At 46.9% G+C, this 21,788-nt stretch overlaps 1 protein-coding gene across 8 annotated transcripts in view; it reads right to left on the bottom strand.

Moving 5' to 3' along the window:
* The window catches only part of RELCH (RAB11 binding and LisH domain, coiled-coil and HEAT repeat containing), a 1,825,259-nt gene that overhangs the window by 681,601 nt on the left and 1,121,870 nt on the right, over positions 1-21,788 (bottom strand). For 4 of the 8 annotated variants that reach the window (XM_069613666.1, XM_069613665.1, XM_069613668.1 and 1 more), the window contains one exon: positions 19,490-19,579. The exons of the other annotated variants lie outside the window; for them this stretch is intronic. In XM_069613666.1, the coding sequence (XP_069469767.1) occupies positions 19,490-19,579 (90 nt within the window). The remainder of the gene's footprint in view (positions 1-19,489; positions 19,580-21,788) is intronic. 8 annotated transcript variants of the gene reach the window in all.

Genomic DNA, 21,788 nt, shown 5'->3' with positions numbered 1-21,788 from the left:
ATGTGGGGTGGGCTCGTCCGGAAACGATGGCCATTTTGTTTTAAATGCAGACTTCAAGCGATGATGGTATTGTAAGATTGCTAGCTGTCCTCCCCCTACTGTGGTTCCAAAGTCTTCTGGTGTGACAAATTTCCCATTCGGGAACAAATCTCTCATCTTAATCTCATAATCCGGGACCCATGTCTTTTGTATGTCTTCATCGTACGTAGGTGTAATACCTGGGAAGTTCCATAGCGGGGCCTGTGAGTCATAGGGTGTGTCAATTTTTAGCCTTTTACAGATCATAGCCCATGCAGTGATCGTGGTGGTTACAGGGTCAAATTTGCATGTGTCTTTGTGGTGTTTTGAAAATACTATAGAGCGTAGGTCTGTTGGACGTACTGAGTGGCGCTCTACGGGGATATGTGGTGCAGTGTCTGCTGGGTCCTGCCAGTACTTGGCGTATTGTGCCTGGGCTACTAAATAATACAATTCGAAATCCGGTGCCGCAATGCCACCCATCTCATATGGCTCAATAAGTTTCTCCCACTTCATCCTAGCGCCCCCCCATCCCATATGAACGTTGTCGCCATGGAGCATAGGTTGTCAAAGAACGGTCTGCCCGGCCATATTGGGACGTTGCTAAACACATAGGAGCTTGCGGAGAATCACCATTTTAAGAACCGCGACACGACCAATTAGCAAGATAGGGAGTTTGGCCCATGGTTGGGCAAAAGGTGGCGGGTGTTATTGGGAATATTTCAGATTTGGAGGTGTTTATCTTATATCCAGAGTATTCTGCAAATGTATTCATGACTTCCAATAAGGGGCTGAGTTTTCTTTTCCAGCTCACGCACGTACAGCAGTGTATCATCTGCATATAAGGATATGGACTGGGTGATTCCGGCTATTTTGATCCCTCTGTTCCTGTCTTTGCCTGACAGCTCTGGCTACAGGGTCTATCGTGAGGGCAAACAAAATAGGGCAGAACGGGCAGCCCTGCCTCGTGCCTCTGCCCAGGCCAAAGGTATTAGACATTGTATGATTAGTAAGGACCCTTGACTCCGGGGAAGCATACAGTAGTCTGATACACTGAACAAAATATGGTACCAATCCGAATCTCGAGCGTTGCAAATAAATATGACCAGGATACCGAGTCGAAAGCCTTCTCGTCATCTAGTGACACAACCGTGGCTTGCGCTTCCTGTTTGATTTGGGCCATAACTCTGAATAATCTGCGTAGGTTTAGCGCAGTGTATCTGGTCAGGATGAAACCGCACTGGTCTGGGTGGATCAGTGTGGTCATATTGGGTAGCAATCTGGTAGCAAGTACTTTGGCATATATTTTCGCATCCGCTTTAATCAGAGAGAGATGTCGGTAGGAGGACATTTAGTGGGAAGGGTGTCTAGGTTTCAATAATACTGTGATGAGTGCCTCCCTCATTGTTTCCGGCAGTGAGCCATGTGTCATCGCTTTTTCCCATACAAGAGTCAATATTGGGGCCAGTTGGTGATTTAATCGCTTCTGGGATTTCCTCACTTGTTATCGGTTGCTCGAGAACTAGGGCGCTTTCCATTGAAAGTTTTGGGAGCGTGATGCTGTCTAGATAGTCCCACATTTCAATTTCTGGGGGTGTGTTGTGGTTTTAGTAAAGATCGGTATAGAATTTGCTGAATTCTTCGTTAACCCCTCCCTCATCGTTTATGACCTCCCTGTTCCCCGCTACAATGCTTGTAATTGGTACATGGTTTTGTTCGCTCTTTAAAAGATTAGCTAGGGAGTGTCCTGCCTTGTTCCCCTCTCCGTATTTGCGTGCCCTGATGGGTGATATCATGTATTGTTGTTCCCTGGCTGCTAATTCATTGCATTTCTGAAGAAGGCTATTGATCTTGGCTAGGGTTCCCTTTTCCTATGTTGTGCTGTATTTGCTCTAGTTTTTTCAGGTGCTTTTCTGTGTCCGCCAATTCTGACCTGACTGCTTTCAGGAGTCCTGTAGTTTTTGACATTATGCCCCCCCGTTACCCACACTTTAAAGGTTTCCCAGAGTGTCACATATTTATCTACGGACCATTTATTTATCGTAAAGAATTCTTCGATTTCAATATGTAATTATTCTATCGCGTTCAGATCTTTGAGGATGTTTGGGGGTATCCTCCATCTTCTGATGGGAGGCTTGATACTTAGTAGTGTTACCCCTAGGGTGATTGGGGAATGATCCGATAGGATACGGGGGAGAATGTCGCAGTAATCTACCATGTTTGCCAGGTGCGTTGAAATAAACCAGTAGTCGATTCATGACTCTGTGTCATGTACCAATGAATATTGCCTCTCCAGTGGCTGTAGCGCTCTCCAAGCATCAACGAGGGATAGTCGAGTCGAAGCCTGGTGTAGTACATTGGCTGCCCTGGTGAGACCCCTTTGCTTAACAAAGGACCGGTCGTCCAGAGACACATTGAGTATGGTATTAAAGTCCCCTCCCCACAATATGCATGCATTTTCCACAAGCCAATTTCATCAATTACACTTGCATAAAAATCAGGGTCATCAGTGTTAGGCCCGTCGGTGTTCACAAGAACCATCCCTTCACCCCCCACTTTACCCCAAACGATTATGTATCTGCCTTGAGGGTCAATTATGCTTTTCTCGAACTTAAAGCCCAACAAGGTGTGTATCAGTGTTAGCACTCCTCTGCTCTGCGATGAATATTCAGTGTAGTATCTATTGTTTACCCATTGCCGTAGAATGCCACTATTCACATTTTGCAATGCGTGCATCTCTTGCAACATAGCAATATGGGGGTGGTGTCTGTTAATGTATGCTCCAACTTTACTGGATTTCAATAGGTTATTAAGCTCGCGGACATTCCAAGCAATAAGTTTAAGGTTCAGCCCTGTGTCCGATACAGTGTGATGTTCCATTCATGTGTAGTTGAACAAACTAGGATAAATGTCATTTTTTCCAGTGTGGAGCAGCATGTAGCGACGTGAGCGCAGATTTTAGACATCGTAATTTCAGATCCTGATGCAAAAAGTGGCATCTCCCGGGTGCTCTTCCCTCTTCCAAACCATTAACCTTAACTTGAAAACGTATCCCTTCCCTCCCCAAGTCTACCTCTAGTGTCCTCACCAAGATCACGCAGGCACCTTAGGTGTGGGGTTAGGGGAGTCAACTGGAGTCGGCCCTCAGTTCCTGCCTTATGTTAGTGAGTTCTGGGCTGGAGCGTGATGGAATTAGCCTCGCTTTGTTCCAGCAGTGTGTCTGGGTACCCCCACCGCTGAGCGGTGGGGGCACACAGAACAGCTATGTTTTGCCCACGGATGTAAATTTCTAGTTATTTATGGTGTGCAGTGCCCATCCATCTGTCTGCACTGGCCGTACTTTCCCACTGAGTATTGCTCCACTGCCCCACAGAGAGAGGTTCCTCCTCCCGACCCGGGCATATGTTTTAGGTCTCGGGACAATGAGCGACCAGTTCTTATCCACTGTAGCAGGCTTGGACTGTGAGGTCCCTTAGAGCTGTGTTGCTGCATCTCACATATCTGTGTAACGTACACTGCTGGAGCTGGGGGTAGTTTTTATCAGAGTGTGTCCGGTATAGTTCCTGATGGACTGCGAGGATCTGTGTGTCAGCTCACTGCACTAGAGGGGTGGTGTACCTTGCTTTCATTTCCCCGATTTGTGGGATTGTATGCAGCTGCTTTAACAGCAGATTTGTTGTATGCCAGTTCTCTAGAGCACGAGTTTTGGGCTTAACGGAATTACCTTGGTAATGTGAGATTGTCTGCGGGCATTGCGTAAGGTGAGCACCTAACCATAGGAGCCAATTAATCACTCAAAATGGACTGTAGTCTCCCACGTAGCCCCGTATACGTTTTTCAACAGTGGAAAGCAGTGGTTGCTGCCACCCGTGTAGTTGCCCAGAGCGCACGCAGCTATTATACTGATCCCAGCGTGTGCTGCAGTCAAGGTCCAATGAAGTATCTTGTTATGGAGCTTAAGTACTGCTTTGTTGTCGCTGCATGATCCGCAGTATTTCGGATGCAGGACCGGGGGTGGGCTGGAGTCACTCTGGCGGGGGACACTCCAAGTCTTCCACCGTAATGTGTTGTCTCGGCCGCTCCCTCCCCTGGCCGACACACAGGGTAGTGGGTCATTGGTCCGGTATGACAGGACGCACTGCGCCCAGTTGTGGCAGCGTTGTACCCCCCCGTCAGGAGACATCGGGTGTCAATGATCCAGCGGGGAGTGAGCGGGCCAGCAGTGGTTGGGGGGGGCACACTTATCTGTTGTGACTGTTGGTGGTCCAGAGGGTGGTGTCCGGCGCTCCTCCACCTTGTGGCGTGTCCTCTGACCTCTTCACTCGATTCGCAGTGGTTTGTGCTCCAAGGATCGGAGCGATTGCCTCCAATAGCCCTCAAGGCAGTCAGGGCATCCCCGTTCAGGATACAGATGACGATGGCAGTAGGCATCCACAAGCCGGTTCGTCTATCACAGATTATTTGGGGTTGCAATGCTCTTCAGGCAGGAAGGCTGACTCAGTCCATGTGTCTGCCCTGGCAAGCGGCCGGGTACACGGCCTCATGCAGTGATCCCCTGGAACTTGACCACGGGCAGACTCCGCGCCTCAGCACGCCATACCTTGTTGGGTCGTTTACACAGGCAAGCGGTTCAGTTTTTTCCGGGATGTTCGCCCGTAGGTCCTCCAGGGATTAGGCAGCACCTTCAGTTCACGTGGGCGGCCTGGGTGGCTCCAAAAGAGGATTTTTCGAAGAAAGGATTTTCGCCGGAGAGGAGCTCGGCAATCAAGCGGCCATTTTACAAGAGCACAACAGTGCCCCCACCCGCCTTAGGATCTTATTCGAAGGTGAATGGGCTTAAAATAAACACTTCTAAAACCAAACAAATGGTATTTAAACCTGGGGAAAGAAGCAAAAGAAGCATAAATGGTTTACTGATAAACAGGATGTGAAACAGGTTAAAATATACAAATAGGCAACCCCAGGGGAGGAGAGCCCCCATAGCCTCTGGGGAGGCTGAGTGGACCATCGGGTGGTGAGGTGACCCCCTCCTTGCACAGGTGGACCCATCAGCCTTGCATAGGGAGGAATTCATGGGGGCTATTGCAGCGCTCCTTGTCTACTTTGCTTCTCAGTGGGGTGAAGGGTCTGAGACAGACAGAACAGCAGGATGGCTCACTACGCATCACTGCCCACTGCGTCTTCCGACCTGGTAGTAGGTTGCTGGCCCAGGCTGTCGGTCCTCTTTCGTTGCCAAGCTATGTTTGGAGAGACTGGATTCAGAGGTGCAAAAGACTCTTCATAAGTAGCCGCTCTGGGTGCCCCGAATCTGTGCTTTGGGTGGTCTTGGGCCTGACGTCCAATGCCCGTTGGGAGCTGCTGGCTATTGGCGGGGCAGCAGCCCTCCATGTGAGAGACCTGACAGCAGAGTGTATAGGCCCTCTCCCCTGGATTACTGATTCCTTGTGGGTGCTGGGGCCTAGCTCTACCAGGGGAATAATCTGCCTTTCCCTGACTCTTGCTAGATGAGTTGGAAACTGGCCCTGCAACAATTTCAATATAGAAGGTCCATTATGGGGGCAACCTCTTCGGGACCACCCACGGTCGGAGTCAGCACCAGACTCTGTCCACAAAGAGACCCATCGCCACGCTCCTTGAGATCAGAAGCATTAGGTAGACATAAGCCACCGTCTGGATAAGCTGGACCAGACAGTCGATGGGATGGAAGATAGACTGCAGGGACTGGAATCCAATCAGACATCAGTGGAGCTCTTGGAGATTCAGATAGACAAGAGGCTCGCTGCGGTGGAAAGGCATGAGGAGGAGACAGCCCTAAGGTTGGACGATTCTGAGAAAAAAGAAAGAAGGAATAATATTAGGCTTTTTCGATTTCCCTAGAGAGTAGGGGAAACGGAGTGGAACATAATGTGTGCAGTGAACAATGTGATTAAACTACTATTTAGCGATGAAGCGACCCACAAACCCACCATTGACAGAGCCCACAGAGCAGCTGGTGCGGGCAGGGGCCCTCGCTCGATCCCAGTTCACTTTCACTACTATGCTGAAGAAGTGAGAATCTTAAAAAGGGCTAGAAAAAGGACTATCTCCTATAATGGTGCCTCAATTATGATATACCAGGACCTCTCTTTGTTTACCTTGGCGAGACGACTGTGCGCCCCCATTAAGCAGTGGCTCAGTGGGAACGGGATGGGTATTGTTGGGGTTTCCCCTTCTCCCTGGCTTTTGAATATGGTGGGCAGGATTAAAGATTGGTGATGGAAGACTATATTTGAGGGGCAATGGTGGAGTTGGTGGACAGTCATGATTATGAGGACAGCACGAAGCGAGCAGTGCGCAGGGACCGGAGACGTGTCCAGGGATCCAGAAAATTCAAGAATTTAAATTCTCCCTCACCGGGAGGAACACGACTTTCCTGGATTGAAAGGGTCCAGTCGAAGTTGGTGCGCTTTTGGATTCCTGCCGAGTGGGGGAGGAGGAAGAGGAAGTATGCCTCTAGGGGTGGGGTTAGGTGGAGCAGGTACTGGAGGGGGATAGGTGATCATAGGGTGCTCAGAGGAGTATTGGAGGGAATTGTGGAGTTATTTTTGCAGAAGGGGGATTTAGGCAGGGTTGGGAAGAGGTGTTTTGTGAATAGGGAGCCGGTGGGCTCAGGTTTGCCTGGTGTTTCAGCTGGGATCTGACTATGGCAGTGGTTCCTTGCTGGATGCTGGGGAGGGTGCAATGATGTTTTAAGGGGATTGGGGGGGTCAAGGAGGAGGGAGATGTTTAGGGTTGGGGCTGTTTCATGCATTTGGATGGGTGAAGGCAAAGTTTGTTTTTACAGGCCACCACAGCGTGACCTACTTCCCCCTGTGTTTGGAGACTGCTTCCGACTAGCTGTCCATATTATCACCAACTTGAACTTTTTTCAATTAGCACGCAAGGTTAGTGCATAGGGTCCTAGGCCTACCCCCCAGAACATCCTTTCACGGAATTACCTCTCTCAAATCTACTTTAGGCATGATCCAATCCCTGGACCATTTATCAATATGTTTCCATATTGTTTTTAGCCATAGGGAGACCTGCTTACACCCGGCCCCAGAAGAAGGCTGCAACATCTTTCACCCGAAACGTCCAAGATCAACATGTTCCTGTTGAAACCACTATGAACTATGACCCTAATTTTCACCACTACCTTTATGTTGACGTCGACCAGTTTTTTGGTTATCCCTTCCAAACCAGTCTACAGCAGACCCTATTTTTAAGGTTTTTGGTCACAAAGCAACTTGCTTTGATTCTCTCACGACATTGTCTAACTTTCTAGTACACTGTTTTTGACTAATATGAAGCAATACTTAGCCAAACTGTGTTCAGGAGAAATCATACCACACAATTGCTCACGTGTGTTGTAAACACACTACACAAACTTCTTATGTGTGTTTTTGAATTTTGAATGTATCTCTACAAGACACTCTAGAACTCGGCTTTCTACTCATCTCAAAGTATGCTATTCAGTGTCTGCCTTTCACAAATGTACATGCACCTTTTGAAAGTTAAATATACGGAACACTTGAATAACCTGTAATTGATTTAACACAAAGTATTTGTTTATTCGTTTACTTGTTGATTTGTTCATTTGTTTATTTGCTTTCCATTTTAATACCTACATGTGTAGCCTAATTAAAATAAAGGCAACAATAGTTAGTAACGCATACTTGACAAGATGTATTACTACTAAACTTTGGAGGTTTTTGAATAATTACTGCAACAAATCATTGCAGTTTGCAAATACTTGAGCACAGGACCACCCCCTCGTACAAAATACTAGTTCAGCCTCTCAGTCCTGCCCGTCCTTAGACTGTCCCGTTTGTTACAAAAAAGTTTTAAAGCCGGCATTTAGGTGGACAGTGGATGGATCAAGTATACAGGGGAAAGTAGGGAGTTGGCTCTCAGAACCCAATGGCTAGTCCGCTGCGAGCAATGGTGCTGGGTTCCCTGAACACTAGAGTTATCAATTTGCCCACCAGAAGATATCTGGTGCTGAGAGAATTTAAGTGCTTCAAACTGGACTTGCTCTTCCTGCAAGTAACCCATTGGGTGAGGGGGAAGAACCAAACCTTCGTGCACAGAACGTTGAGTGTTATTATCTGTCTTTGTTCACGACGAAGAAGAGAGTGATGGCGATTGTGGTTACCAAGGGCCTGGATGTTGGTGCGGTTCTCAGGGACCACGATGGTCGCTTGTTTTTTGGGAAAGGGTGAAGGAGAAGCTTAAGGCGGGTCTCCTCATAGTGGGAGGGGATTTCAAAATGGTCCGTGATCCGTCTAGAGTCAGGAGAAGGATGGGGAAACAGAGGGTGGTTTAACAAAAAGAGGCTGTAGCAAAGAACTTCCACAGGATTAACCAGCAACTGGGTATAATGGATCCCCTAACCTGTTGGGGTTTAGGAGCCCATGCCCCTTAAATACTTTTCACATGTCCACGAGACATAGGAGAATGGATAATATCTTGGTGGAAAATAGTTTGTTGAGTCTTGTATCAGATTCTCTGGTAGAATCAGTTCTGTGGTCGGACCATGACTTAGTGCGCATAGTGATGGGGAAGGACTGGGGTCCTACGTGGAAAGGGAGGTGGATATGTAATGATTCCCATCTGAAGGACAGGGAGATTGCCAATCTCTGATGGCCAATTTAAAAGAATATTTGGAATTGAACAACAATGGGGAAGGCCCCTCGCACACTTTGCGTGATGCCTTTAAGGCCACTATATAGGGGGTACTAATTTAGATTGCTTACTACAAAAAGAGGGAGCGGATGAAGCAGGAGGAGGACTTGTGGGCTAAAATCCCAGCAATCCAGCCAGGGAGACCCATGAATATGTCCATGTGCCAGGGTCAGGCAAGGAAACTTGCGCTCTACAAGGCACAGCTCAAGGACGTTATGTTGCATGATACAGAAAAAAAGCTTCTATTTCTTAAACAAAAATATGAAAAGTGGGATAGGGCAGATAAGATCTTAGCCTGGAAACTAAGCGAGGCCCAGACCAGCAAAATGGTGACTACCATAAAGTTAGATGATGGGACGCTACACCACAAATAAGAGTTATATGGGCTGACTTCAGGAACTTTTACGCAAGTAAATAAGTCCCAGTTCGATGGAGATCACTTCGCTCATCAGTGATCTTCAGGGAGCGTTACCCCTACTGGGGATAGCTAGGGAAATAGCAGCTGAAATGGAGGCCCCCATAACGGAGGATGAAGTCATACGTACGATTAAGGGGATGAAGGGGGGGTACGACACCTGGGGAAGGCAGCTTTATGGTCAAATTCTATAAGATGTATAGATCTACCCTGGCCCCATACCTAGTCAAGGTTTTTAAAGGCATTCTCCCTGAGACAACGATGGGAGCCATCATAGTGGTGCTTCCCAAGGAAGGCAAGCATTTGTTCAAGTGTGCAGCATATTGCCTGATCTCTCTTCTGAACACAGATATCAAAATCCTGGAGAAGCTACAGTGGAAAAGGTTAGATGAAGTATTGCCAACCTTGGTACATAGAGATCAGGTGGGCTTTATTAGGGGAAGCCAGGGATCATATAACGTCTACAAGACTATTGATCTAATGCACCTGGCACAAGAGTCCAACCTGAACGCGTGCCTTCTCTCCCTTGACTCTAAGAAGGACTTTGACAGGGTGGAGTGGAGGTATTTGGCCATGCTACTAGACAGAATGGGACTAGGGAAGAATTCTGTCAATGGATCAGGGCCTTAAGTAGAGAGCTGTTTGCTCGAGTTCAGGTCAATGGGGGTCTTTCTGAACCGTTTCGGTTGTCCAGAGGCATGAGGCAAAGGTGTTCCTTATGCCCGCTGTTGTACACACTCGCGATGGAAACCCTAGCGATAGAGATGCGACAACACCAGGGCATTGTGCGGAGTGAGGGAGTTTGAGATTTCCTTTTAATGGCCTATTTGGTGGACGTCCATACCTCTCTTCCTATTTTACTCTCCCTGATACATACCTTCTGGGATTTCTCAGGGCTAAAAGTTAATATTGCTAAATCCTCCCTAATGCCGCTGCAGATGGCAGATTCTCTCCTAGATTTCAGGGCCCAACTGTCTGGCTTGCAAGTATTTGCATTTGTATTTATTAGGTTTATATAGAAAAGACCTTGGTTAAATATCTTTGGTGTTGTTATCAAGGGACCTTACGCGGCTCTCAGCCATTCATTTATATCCCCTCCCTAAGATTATCAAATCGGATCTAGGTAGGTGGGCCCCGCTCATTCTGTCCTGGTACAGGCACATAACGGCGGTCAAAATGAATGTCCTCCCTCGTCTGCTGTATTTATGCACAGCCTTGCCCACCAGGATTCCAGAAAGCTTTTTAGGGATCTCCAGATAGCAGTGGATGGGTTTGTGAAGCAAAACAAGCACCTGAGGATCAAGAGATCCATGCTTACCATGCCAAGGGAAGAGGTTGGCTTTGGGTTTCCGGACTTCTCTCTATATTACAAGGCGGCCCAATAGAGGGTCCTTTTTGGAACATCTGAGGGATTATCTCGGGACGTATTGGACATATTTGGAGGACATGGATGCGCACACAGTGAAAGTTCGAGACTTCCACCTCCCTAGGTCTGCCGTAATCTGTCGTAGGACTCCCAGGTAGTTAGTTTGAGCCAGACATCGGTGGCATGGTTTTAGCAATCTTAAACCCCAGGTATTGTATGTCCCCATCTGCCAAACTAAAGGGGGGAGTACGACAACAGGTCATGGAGCTGATCGGGGTGAGCACCAGGTCCAGAATCTCAGAATTTTGCATGTTGATTTTAAGCCCTGCTACTTGTTTAACTAGACAAAGCTCTGCAATCAGGGCTAGTATTGAGGTTCAGGGATCTGTTAGGGTTACTAACATGTCATCAGCGAACGTGACAACCTTGTGTCCCTCACCCACCCGCCCCCCAATGGAATACATCTTATTATTGGATTGTGCCTGATTCTTGTGAGCAGAGGCTTATAATAGCCGGGATATTGGACACCCCTTCTTTGTTCCACATGTTTCTTTTTAATATTGCGCGCCAAAACCGAAGGTAGCAGGGCGCAGACATTACAAGAAGGTTCAAAGCTTAATTACAGGAATAAATACACAAAGCAAAGAGAATAGTTACATATCATTAAAGGTTACATATCATCAAAAGACAAGGAGTGAACATAGAAAGAGCGCTCAGTCTAGGTCTGACCTAGGAGCAGCCGAGATACACAGTGTAGAGGCAGCAGTTACATATCATCGGCAGGCAGCAGTTACATATCGTCAGCAGGCATAGTAGGAACACGATGAGAGCGCTAACAACAGGTGTGGGTTTGTGTGCAGGTGGCTAGTGATCAGTAGTCTTAAGCTAGTTGATGCAACTAGGTCTAAAGCTCTGATATGATTGATCAGCTCGGATTGAAGGTTGCAAGGAGTTGCACAGCTGGGCCACTTTCACAGGAAAACTGCTCCCCCCCACCTTAGATAGTGAGGCAATTTTTTAGTTGCATTTTGCAATTTTTAGTTGAATTTTGTCATTAGTGGAGAGCCAGTTATTTTGTCATCTGGTCTCAGAGACATGTTCTCTCTTGGCTATGCCTAGGGCTGCTCTAAGAGCGTTATTTGGAGAGTTTGGATTTTCATAATGGTATGTTTGTTGGAACCAATATAAAGGGTGTTGCAGTAATCCAACCTGGACAGGATGAGGGCTGTGGCCAGGGTGATGCAACTGTTGTTGGAAAGTAAGGGTTTGCCAGTTCTAATAACCTTACAAGTGTAGGCAGTGGTGGAGGCCAAGGCATTAACTTGTTTGGTGTAGGAGTGCATAGAGTCGAGGTAGAAGCCAAAGGTCTTTACCACAGTGGCTACTTTGATAACGTCAATTATGAAAGCAGTGTATTTGAGGCCTAATATTTTGAGATTAGAAGAGATACCCAAGATGAGCTCTATTTTATCATCATTCAGGCATAAACCATGTGTAGCCTGGATGATGAGGTATACTCTTTTCACCAAAGCCAAATCCTTGCCATTATCCCCGGAAAGTGAGAGGAGGATCTGAGTATCATCTGCATATTAGTGTAGGTGATACCAAGATGGTCCAGATCATCGAAAAGGGGCTTCGTGAATAGGTTATATGGAATAGGGATGCAACTGGAGAGGTGGGCATTGATCAACAACCATATTGTTGGGTATCTATAGTTAGCTCTCACCATCTGCATAACTTGGCTCCAACTCCTAAATGCTCTAGGGTATAGAAAAGGAATGGCCATTCAACACGGTCAAATGCCCTTTCTGCATCTACTGCGATCAACACGGACGGCATCTGCCTTATCGAAGCGCTGTCGACCAGATGGCATATACGTCTGATTTTGTCAAAGGTTTGTCACCGAGTGATACAGCCAGATTGATCGGGATCAATCAACCTTGGGAGCAACAGTGACAATCGTTCAGCCGAAATACCAGTGTAGAATTTTGCATTCATATTAATAAGTGCAATGGGTCTGTAGGACCCATAGTTCTTCAGGTCTTTCATGGGCTTTTGGAAAAAAAAACACCACTTCGGTTTCGACAGACTGTGTTACCATTCCCTTGGCTGCTATAGAGTTGAATATTTTGGCGAGCCTTGGGACTAGCTTTGTTCTGAACTTCTTATAAGGCCGTTTGGGCTTGGCGCTTTGTTCAACGAGAGGGACTTAATTGCTACCTCTAATTGTTTCTCCCGTATATCAGCTTCCAGTGCTTCACTTTCCATGGGTGTCGATTTCAGAAGGGGTATCGACTCAATGTACGCCACGACCGGTTATGTTCAGGGCTGGAGGGGGTATATAAGGATTCATACAAATCTGCAAACACATCTATAATGGATTATCTGTGGCGATCGATCCATCGTTCTTGGCAATTTGGAGAATGGTTTGGGCGGCAGTAGATGTTTTTAATTGTCATGCCAGCAAGCTGTCTGCCTTATTGTCACGAACATAATAGCTCTGCCTAGCACGTAATAGGGACATATCGGCTGTTTGTGTACTAGTCGGTCAAATTGACCTCGGATATGCATTAATGCCCTTTGTAGAGCCCTCGTCCACTTAGGCCTGCATTACTTCCCCAAGTTGAGTCTACAACTCTTCTTCTGCTTTCCCCCCATTGTTTCTACTTCTGCTCCCTGAGAACAATCAGTTCTCCCAGCAATACCGCTTTAAACGCGTCCCATATCCCTTCTGAACTGATTTCGTGGGTGTCAATTGGTAGTAAAATAGAAATCTATTGTATCACCTATTGCTTCAGTGATCACTCTATCCTTCAGCAGCTCTGCTGGGAACATCCAGCCCCTCTGCTCCCGTAGGTGTGAAATTCTACAGATATAGGGGAGTAGCCAGAGAGTGAGATCAACCCCAACTCCACCTTCCCCACGTTGCCCATCAGCCGGGCTGTTACCCGCATGGTCTATCCTAGGCAATTACTGGTGGACATGGGAAAAGCAGGTGTATCCCCTTTCCTCCCCCTTCTTGGTCAGCCACATATCTCGCAGGGTTATGCTATCAAAGATATTCAGGAGGGAGTGGGTGGGTGGGACTGGTTATTCCCTGTTGTGCCCCCAAAATATGGTCAACTTGAGGGACCCATGCCAAGTTAAAATCCCAGGTATGATATCCCCCACCTCAAACTGCTCTAAGAAGGCGGCTACATTCCGCAAGAATTCATCTTGTCCCAAGTTGGGCACGTATTCTGTTTCCAGTGTGATATATCATTGTTCAATAGGTGCCCGAAGAAATAAGTACCTGCCATCTGGGTTGGCCTGGGAATGTGTACATTGAGGGAGTCTTTAAATGCAATCAAAACCCCTACATCTTCTCCAGGGCATTGGCCTGGTATACTCATGAAAACTGCCCAAGCCGGACATTGGTTTTATCTTTCTTCCATAAATGTGTTTCTTGAAACAATATATCTGCCTTCACCTCCGTCATCTGCGCCTCAAGCTTCCTGCGTTTAATATGGGTATTCATTCCCCTGACATTATGCGCCAGCACCTTGAAGGTTTCCATTGCTATCGCCCATTCCCATCCAACATATTACCATGCTGTTTCCATCCACCATTATACCCCTCCTGCTGCTGTCAAAGTCCTCCCCCTCACCTGTTCATACCCCCCCCATCCGTCCCTCCCTGCAACGCCCTGCCCGAAAACATACCCTTCCAGGCTCAGACTAAAGATCCTATGACACCCTCGGGGGACCAACCCAGTGGCTCTGGTCCAAGTAAATATCGGAGGAAAAACCATAGAGAGGATTCCTAATACATCCAAGCAGATTCTAAAACAAATGCTGAACTGGACAACAAAAATGTTCCTTTCTTAACGGCCTGCGTCACATTAGCCATGCCCACCCAAATATCAATGAAGCTGATAGTCCCCGAGATGCAGCAAGACATACTTTCCATCATATGCCGCCTTCCCACAAACCTGTAATTCTCTCATTCCGGGCATGCAGTTCCTGCCAACATCACTGTGTTGCTTCTTTGGCCTTGATCATCCCCACGGTCTGCTCCCTTGCAGGGGTGGTCAGGGTGGGGTGGGCGTGGAAGCACCTGGACTGCCTCGCCATGTCATCTTCCTCTTCTTCCAGGTGTAAAAGGGGTTTGCCCTTCTTCACAGGTCATTATTCAGCGTTGTTTCCCCTCTATTGTGAAGAGCAAGCCGAAGGGAAAGGTCCATTTGTTTTATATCTGCTTCACATTTAGCGCTCTTACGCCAGGCCCCATGACAAGTCTTTGAATAGCTGTACGCTTGATCAATTTATAGTGATTTTGTCTTGCACTGAGCCCCTTTCAGCATGCTCTCCTTCTGTCCATATGAGGACATAGCGACCAGGTTGTGCCTTCTTAGGACCCACCCTGTGAATTCTATAAATCCCCATTGAATCTGCCATCCGCAGTTTCCAGCAGTGCTTCAACTCCCTTTCCGGAGGTGGGGGATGCAGCTTTGGATGGAGCAGTGTGTCCTTCCCCCTTGCCTTGGGCATCTGACAGTTGCACGCTCTTCTCCTGTAGCAGGAGTGGGCATGCGTAGGCTGCAATGTCCTTCCGCCCTGCTGTCTACCGCTCCCCTGGTCTACCAGCGCCGGTCCATTTTGTATCGCCACTGGTCTTGCGGCTATCCTCTCCTGGGGCTGTATAGGTTAAGTCCACTTTTTGCACTCCTCATTCCATAAGGAAGCAGGGCTCTTGTCTCTGCTCTCTTCACCAGAGGCCTATGCTCCTGCAATCCACCTCCGCATAGTGACTCCTGCCATTGGGAGCTTCAGTGCATGGCTTCCCAGTTATGCGCCCTTCCGGGCACAGTTCTCGTTTTGCCTGACTGCAGGGAGGCTCGCTCTTCTGCCAAATCCCAGTCTCCAAGTCCCACTGTAGAATGTCCTTTTCCCCGCTTCCCATATACCACTCAGGGCTCAGGCATTTCTTGCACTCTCAACCCGCTCTAACAGTGTCCCTGGCCACCTGCAGCATCACTCTCCCTGTAGCTGCTATGCTGCTTCGGGGGCAGATGATGGGCATGCCATGCCTCTCCCGGCACTGCTGGCTAGGAACCTTTGAGGCGACCCTGCGCTCCTCTCTTTCTGTGCTACACAGGACCCGGGTACTGACTGCCCACACTATGCCATGAATCCTCGCTGGCACTGCTCCAATGCCACCCACGGCTCGTCTCTTCCCTGGTCATATAGTGTGGGGAGGCAGGGTGCTGGTCATCCATTTACGGCTCTGCTTAGTGGCTGCAGGCTCCGCTATGTTGTCCCTGCCCTCCCACAGCATCACTCTCCCCATTGCTGCTATGCTGCTTGGGGTTGGGGGGGAGGGTCTGATGGGCCCTGGCTGGGCTTCTCCCATCATTGCAGTCTCGGGCCTTTGAAGGCGAACCTCCTCTTCACTCTTTCCCTGGTGCGCAGGACCTGGGCACTCACCTCTCACTCTGTGCCACGAGTCCTTGCCGGCACTGCGCCAATGCCGCCCGCAGCCCAGTATCTCCTCCCCGTCATATCGCGCAAGGGGACGGCACACTGGACCTCCCCCTACAGCTCTGCCAGAAGGCAGCAGGCTCTGCTGTGGGTTGCGGCTCGGGTCTATGGAAAAACTCACAATTGGCTATCCGGTGGCTCCGTACTGTGGGAGCTGGGGTGGAACATACACTCCCACCATCTCCCCACCCGTAGTTATCAAGATTGCTGGCGTCTTCAGTACGGGTTCACTCTAAATAACTAACTCAGGATGGAGCGCGGCTGCGTGCAACCTCCCAAGTCAGCAGCCATCTTGGAATGTTATTGAAATTTTAAATGAAATCTGGAATGTGTAGATCATGACTTTTATTAAATGTTGCCACGGTTTTCAATGCATATTGATGTATAATAGTGTACTTGGTAAATGGAATGATGCGTATAAGGCCTTTTTATAAATGCTATATGTATGCTATAATACAAAAAGAAAGAAATGGGTGATCAGCAGGTTTGTGATCGGAAGGTTCGTCATCTGCTGGTATTAGGTCATCAAACTCATCCGGTGTAGTACGAGTAGCGGCTACACCCTAAGAAGTGTCTTCAGTGTCAGAATTAGAGAGAGATCAACAAGAGGGCGTGAAGGCAATGCAAAGACGCCGCTATAGCTTCTAAGAAGAGCTTTGGGAGTAGGTAGCTCTCATGGAGGTGACTGATCAACGGTACCCTGTATTCCAATTCTGACATGAGAGTATGCAGAGTAGACAGGATGTCCAGTGATGGAGAAGGAGAAATAACCCACCTGTAATGTTCTTTCTATGAACTCTTCTCTCACAGATTCCTCATCTTGATAGATATTCGTCCAGCAGCAGCTGCTTGTAAATGTTTCGACAGGGGGGTGTAGTGCTGCTCGACATACTCTCTCGACGGCTCCCTTGTATTCCGCTGTGCCACTCCTCGACAACGGACGCGACGCCGATAACGTAGTAAAAGGGATGCACTATGCCCCCTTACCTCAGTTCCCCTAACTTTTTCGCCGGGGGCTCAGCCTGCGAGCGGAACATACATTAAGGTGACGGGCAATTAAGATCGGTCAACAATAGTAAAAAATCTGCTGCTTGCTTACCTCTATGTTTAAAGAAAAGAAAGCAGCATAAACCGGACAACTTGGGAACCAATTGTCAGTGCACCCACTGGAATATGACTACTCGTAGCTGGCTATGCCTTGGCACTCATCCTCGTAGCCCCAAGGCCCGCTTTTCTCTGTCTTCTTGCCTCCTCTACAACACTACCCTTTGTTGTTTCAATGGGTTATACCTTTCGCCCCTGGACTTTGGTATGGCCTCTTCCCTCTTCTTCGGCTAACAGGCATTTGTTTCTTCTACTCTCTGCTGGTTTGTCTTCTGCTTCACTTTCTCCACACCCTCCATTTTTTCTTCGGGGTTGTTACCACTTCCAATTAACACTCCTCCCCTAGATGTAACCACTTATTTCAAATATAACAGCCTCCATCAGTTATAAACATCTTTGCCAATTCGTATTCCTCCAACCACCCCTTACTCATACCTCCTTCTGCAGATCTCGCCTCCTTCACCAAGTCTCATTTCTCCAACCACTTCTTGTTACTACTTCCTCCACCAGAACTAATCCTCCTCCACCAACTCTTCTCTGCCAATCACTCTCCAGCCTCCTCCTCTTTAGTCCACTCTTTTAATCATTTGCTCCTCCATGGGGTACCACCCTTCAGCCTCCTCTTACTATGAGTGTTCTCTGTCTCCTGCAAATGATACCAGAGTTTTGGACTGGCTGGGGTTGATAGCATCTGTAACCCTGATCCTGGGTGGCACTATGATTGAGGTTCGGCTCCTGTGGGCCTAGAGCAGTCTGAGGGTGGGGAGTGTTCAGGTTGCTTCCCTCAATGCGAGACAATGAGGCTAAGTGGGCTGTCCCAAATGGATATGGATTCCTGCTGCCAATTTGGAATCTGTACATTTACTGGTCTGGCCCAGAGAAGGATGTGGACCAAGCAAGAGTGCTGCTGAAGTGCCGGGTGTAAGTGAACAAGTTCCCAATGAATTCTGAAACTTCCCTCTGAGGTGCTTCAGCTCTCAAGAAGCTCTGAATACCATGCCAGCACTCAGCCTGTGGACATTGTAGGCAGGTTTTCTGTAGCAGTGATTTGGCATGCAATACTTTCATAAGCTGTTGGAGATTTTAGGTGATTCTTCTGTTGCAGAAACTATGCCTTTGTGCAAGCTCACCAACTTGGTGACTGGGCTGGAGGCTGTGCGTTACGCCGTGAGCGACACCCAAACGCATGGCTCCACGGGAGCCCAAAGCACGCTATGGGTTTTTATCACCAAGATTGCAGCAGTTTTGAAGAACCAGGCCTGTGCATTGGCAAGGTGCTTTTCAGTGGTGTTATGCTAGTGAAGGGTCTCCACCAGTCATGACCCTGCATGTGACTGTTCCCTGCCAAACAGCCCTGACAGTGGGAGAGCGCCCGGGTATCCTCCCAATTCTGCCTCCGGGCCTATCAAGCATGTGCTTGGGGAGGTGCCCGACCCTTCCAAAGGCCACCCTTCCCCCATTAACACCAGACAGGGGATTTCGTCACACTTATAACACAAGCTTCCTCTGCGTTTTAAAAACATTCCCAACATTTTTAACATGAACGGAAATATACATATTTTCTAATTCATCAGACCTTACCTTATAAAGCATTTCTCACGTGTTAGGAAATGCACAAAGAATAGGCTGAATTAGCTATGGAAATGCAAGCTCTGTCTGCATGATATTTTTAGTTAACCCATTAAAAGGTATCAAAACTTGAACTTGTTCAGTTTCCATTATCCACATTCTTTGCAATAGGCCTCTTTTGCATCACACAGTGCTCTTTCATGCATGCCTCATTCTGTTCTTTTCATCAATATTTCTGACAATATTCCTCATGTTTGGATACGTTTATGCTTACTTTGTGAATGTTCTAGGTTTCAAGTTGAATTTGCCCTTTCAGCACATTCCTCTCTGGCTAGATACTTTGCCTCTCTCCCAACACCCTTTCATAGTAATATGCTCAGATATAAAAAGAGCTTTGCTCAGTCTTTTACCTGGCCTTAGGACACGGACACGGACACCGGCGCGCGCGCACACGCACACACCCACAGACACCCACACACCCCCCGCCCCTAGATGTATGCAGGTTTTAATTGATGATGGTGAAGGGGGTGTTGCTGTGGGCCTACCAGATCCCTGTAACCTATCTGAAACATTTTAAAGAAATCCCTGGAGCAAATGTCAGGGTAAAGGTTAAGATGGAAACCATGGCAGCAGCTGTTGCAATCTGCTAAAAAACGGTATTTGCATTGGGAACCTGTGCGATCCGTCCTGTTCAATGTTTGTACAGGATTTTTAAACAACAGTTTGAAATGGGAACACAATAATTTAGGAATACAAAGTTCTATCTTCTCTTTAAATATATATCTTGGTACGCACGTTCTGGCTCCAGTGATCTTTCCAAAGTCCCATTTTGCTGTTCTCCTTTTTCCACCACGTTGAAGTCAACTGCAGAACTGGTCTGCTGCCCTGCATACAAGAAGAATCGGAATCAGTTACGGAGGAGCAAACCTACAGAGGTGAGGGACTAAAAGGTCCCTCTTCTGAAATTATGATGGTTTCGAGCGAATTATTTGACCTTATTTTAGATAGTGAGGCTTAATTATCATTTGATCCAGAAGGCTAACATTAAGCCCATTAGGGGAACTAGCTTATTAAATGAATTAATTCTTCCACGAAAATCAGATCAAAAAGGTTTGTGTCAAATATTTTAGAGCAGCATTGCTTCTGAATGATTTTGTTTTTCACCATTTTTAATGGACTTTCACTTATTTTGGTTTTTATCTAAAGCTTTGCCTCCAATAAGGATTAAGTACCATCTTTGAATGAAAGTACAAATATGCACAAAGTAAAATCTTTTGAAAATACATTGCTTATCAGTAATGATCCCAAAAGGCCTTTCGACACATGCTTGGACATCTGATAGTAATTAAAAGGCAAAAGATGGTATGTTGGGTCATCGTTTCAACATTTGCACAACATTTCAGACTGACAGATCTCAAAATAAATGTTTGACATTTGAGTGGAGATGGTTTACATCAAATCTAAATGTAACAAGAGAAAATTTATAACAGGAATATATATATATTTTTATGTAAAAGGGCACTTCATTGTTTTACTGTTTGCTCCACCGCAATTGATTTTTCCATTTTCTTTACATGTGTGCTTTTTTCAGTTTTCTTTTCATTTTTAAATTTGGTGCAACTGGAATACAATACCAAATGGTGTGAAAAAAAGTACAATTAAAGAAAAAAAATCAAAGAGCATATTAAGACTTGAATCAAATTAGAAACATAAAACATCTAAGTGGGGTCATTTTCTATGCTTCTGGGTGCAAATGTAAAGTGTTAAAGCAAGGCATTAGACATTTACACCTTACTATTACACTACAGGGCATTTTAAAAGCATTTGGAGGCAGCCTAGGAGCACGAACCATTCAACATTTCAGCTGAGCATTCCTACAAAGGGTACATGCTGTTAAGCCTGCATGAGATTTTCATGCATGTGAAAAAGGAATCGATTCCAATGGAATCAGCCTGTTTTTAGCACATGCTAAAAGCATTTGGATTCCATAGCAATCCATTGCACATGCCGTCTACTATGCATTTATGGCATAGGACAATGAAAGAAAAAAGGAAGGCATGAAAGAAATTTCGACTGCTTTTATGCATTGAGGAGAGTTGAAAGCACAATGGTGGTGGTGTACCTCATGAAATTAGCACTTGCCATAAAATGATAGTCATAGCAAAATTGTCCAGGCCAGGGTGAATTTCCTTGTTGCTTCTATGGGCATATATTTGTGCAGGTTATATTTTCCAACAAAAATGTTAATCAATAAAAACATACCCATGAAGTGGGAGACTAATTGGAGTAATTTCTGCCAGCACTGTCCAAAAGAAAAGTTGAAAGTGCTGGAATGCTAAACTCCGAGCCCACCCTTCAACCAAATACTTTGAATTGGATGTAGCAAATAGCGATTATGGACATTCTGAAAGACCTAGAAGAGACTTAAAAAAGAATTTGGAAGAACAACTTACTTACCTCCCTTTAATGCTCTTTCTGATGAATGTTCCTCTCGTAGATTCCTCATCTATGATATCTCTATCCCAGTGCAGTGTTCTATGGAAACATTTCTGCCGTATCAGTGCCACTGCGCCCCTGACCTCAGTTCCTCCATTTTCTTCTAGCACTCTGAAGCTAAGGGACCATAGAAGAGATTGTGTACTAGCTTCCTGCAAAGAGGGGCAGGTAGGGAGCGCGATGAAGGTTCCATGGGAGGAACATCCATCAAAAATACATTACCAAGTAGCTGTAACTGTTGTTCTCCAGCATTGGTCTGGCATGGATTCACATGCTCCTGAATATTCCTCGTCAGGCTGGGAATCCTAAGTAAAAGAAAAAAATCAGTTTTAGTTTCGTTTCTGAACTGTCTTTCTCCTAATAACCAATCACTGGTCTCTGGGTCATACTGCCCCCAGCCAATGACCGCCCTCTACCTAAGCGCCTCCTCTGGCAGCCATCTTCAGATCTGGTAGCACGTAAAGTGGCAGTAGGACCAAGAGAAGATCCGCAGAGGGGTAGGTGGGAGGGTTCGCATGTGAATCCATGCCAGACCCATGCAGGAGAACAACAGTTACAGGTAAGTAACTTGTTCCTTCTCCAGCATGGGGTCTGGCAT

Source organism: Ambystoma mexicanum, chromosome 5p, assembly GCF_040938575.1.
Source record: "Ambystoma mexicanum isolate Mex_15411 chromosome 5p, UKY_AmexF1_1, whole genome shotgun sequence".
Lineage (NCBI taxonomy): Eukaryota > Metazoa > Chordata > Amphibia > Caudata > Ambystomatidae > Ambystoma > Ambystoma mexicanum.
Note: the sequence above shows the minus strand (reverse complement) of the source record. Positions and strands in the feature narration are given on the sequence as shown.